Raw genomic sequence first — 1,960 nt, 5'->3', positions numbered from 1 at the left:
TGTTCCATCATATTATACATATATACCTATTATCTATCAAAGCCGTTCCAAAACTTTTTGGCTTATTAACCCATTAATTAAATCAATGCCTACTTACGACTCTTGTCACAGATCACATATTTCTACTGGAATTTCCTTTCTTGTACAATTAGCCATTCATTTAGGAGTACAAATATATTTTTTCTACTTTCCTCTCATTAATAATTTTATAAACCCTCAGATTTATCTTTTAATCCCTTGTAAAGAACCTGAACCCCAGGTTGGAAATGAAGAATCAAAATAAACAATTTTAACTTAAAAATCCAATAATAATCAATTAATAAAAAATAATAAAAGTACTGAAAATAATTTAACTAACAGGAAAGAGAATAATAGAAGGAAATAGAAGTAATTGGATAAAAATATAATGATAATTATTAGGACAAATATATTTCTATAAATACAATATATATATATATATAAATCAATCTAATGAACATTATTATAACTATTACATTGAACTGAATTATTAATAGCACCTGTTGTTGGTTTTCTGTTTTTTGGTCCATTAGCCAAAAACAACAGATATAAAAACTCATATTATGTGCCATCAACTAACGTTTTTACTTTAATGTATTTTTCTGTGTATTTTCACTCTGTACTTAAACAGTATGATGCATTTACAGCATGTGTTCCTGTTTCTCTGTTGCACACCCAACTGCCCTTTGGGGACAAAGTGACTGATTGGTTAATCGATCACATAAAATTAAAGAATCAAACTAAACTAAATCAATCCAATAAAGTGTCAAAGCTTTTCTAGGTTCATTCAAGTTCATGCACCATAATGTGTCAGGTTACAACAGATTTCATGCTACAGTCAACACATGCAGATAGCAGCTTTCCCCGTACACTCTACATATGTGTATGTGTTTGTACGTGGGAGGGTGTTGTTGAGTCGAGGTAATTTGTTGATATTGTTGTTGAGTTCACGTGCCATGATTTGTGGTTAATTTGAGAGAGCGATGTAAAGACCAGATGGCCGGGACGGAGAGAGGAGACAGACGGAGATAAAAATAACAGAAGCTGAAGAGAGAAGAGGAAGAAGGCCGGAAGGAAAGGAGAGCGCGGAAAGGTTGAAGGGAAGGAAGTCACCTTTTGCTCTAGACGGTCGATAAGCTTCTGCAGTCTGTTGACCTGGATCATCCACTGGCCGTCTTCATCATAAACACCTAGTGGAGAGGCACAGAGACAGGGAGAGTAAACAACAAAGGTGAAGGGAGGAAAGGTGCTGCATACATCGACTGTATTTTAAACACATATTACTCTATTGATGCTAGAAGACATTCCTTTCATGTAATGCAACGCCCGACCACATCAATCAATAGAAAAAGCTTTGAGGCCTGTAATCAAAGTTTATAGAGTCTCTGCAGATGTGTCACAAAACTCCTAGCAACCACGGCTGGTGTCATAATGGAGGTCTAATGGAAAACTGACTGTATGCAAACAGCTGTTAAATACATACAACAAAACCGGGGCTGGGAAAATAGAAATAAGTGGGAAAAAACCTGCTGTGGTGAGAAGAAAAGACAAATGAACTAGTAAACACAGGTGTAAACACAGTTGTTAGTTAAGGTTCAGTTCCATTCAGGGCAAACACAGTCAGTTTGCTGCTGCTGAGCATGTTGTCTCAGTGAAAAGGCTCTGCTGCACTAAATGGATCACCTGTGTTTAGCCTACTATTTTATGTCAGAATGACTGCTGTGAAAAAGATCTATTCATCAGATAAAAGCAACATGCAAGAAGTGAATCTGCTAAAAAGGTTTTCAGGCAGACTCTCTGAGAGTGACGTGCCAATCAAAAGGTAGCCATACCCAGAAGCATTTGCGACTTTATTGTCTATTTGACTCTAAATTGGACCTTCATTTACTAAATGAACATCATAATGTTCGGAAAAAGTTGTTAAACTAGCGACTGAGACCAT

The 1,960-nt window shown here is 36.0% G+C and overlaps 1 protein-coding gene across 1 annotated transcript in view; it reads right to left on the bottom strand.

Moving 5' to 3' along the window:
• The window catches only part of necab1 (N-terminal EF-hand calcium binding protein 1), a 37,995-nt gene that overhangs the window by 6,406 nt on the left and 29,629 nt on the right, over nucleotides 1-1,960 (bottom strand). The window contains exon 8 of the mRNA XM_035681396.1: nucleotides 1,132-1,208. Within this exon, the coding sequence (XP_035537289.1) occupies nucleotides 1,132-1,208 (77 nt within the window). The remainder of the gene's footprint in view (nucleotides 1-1,131; nucleotides 1,209-1,960) is intronic.

This window comes from Morone saxatilis, unplaced genomic scaffold (genome assembly GCF_004916995.1).
Source record: "Morone saxatilis isolate NCDOM2014 unplaced genomic scaffold, NCSU_SB_2.0 Contig9, whole genome shotgun sequence".
In the NCBI taxonomy this organism is placed as follows: domain Eukaryota; kingdom Metazoa; phylum Chordata; class Actinopteri; family Moronidae; genus Morone; species Morone saxatilis.
This window is presented reverse-complemented; position numbering and strand designations above follow the sequence as displayed.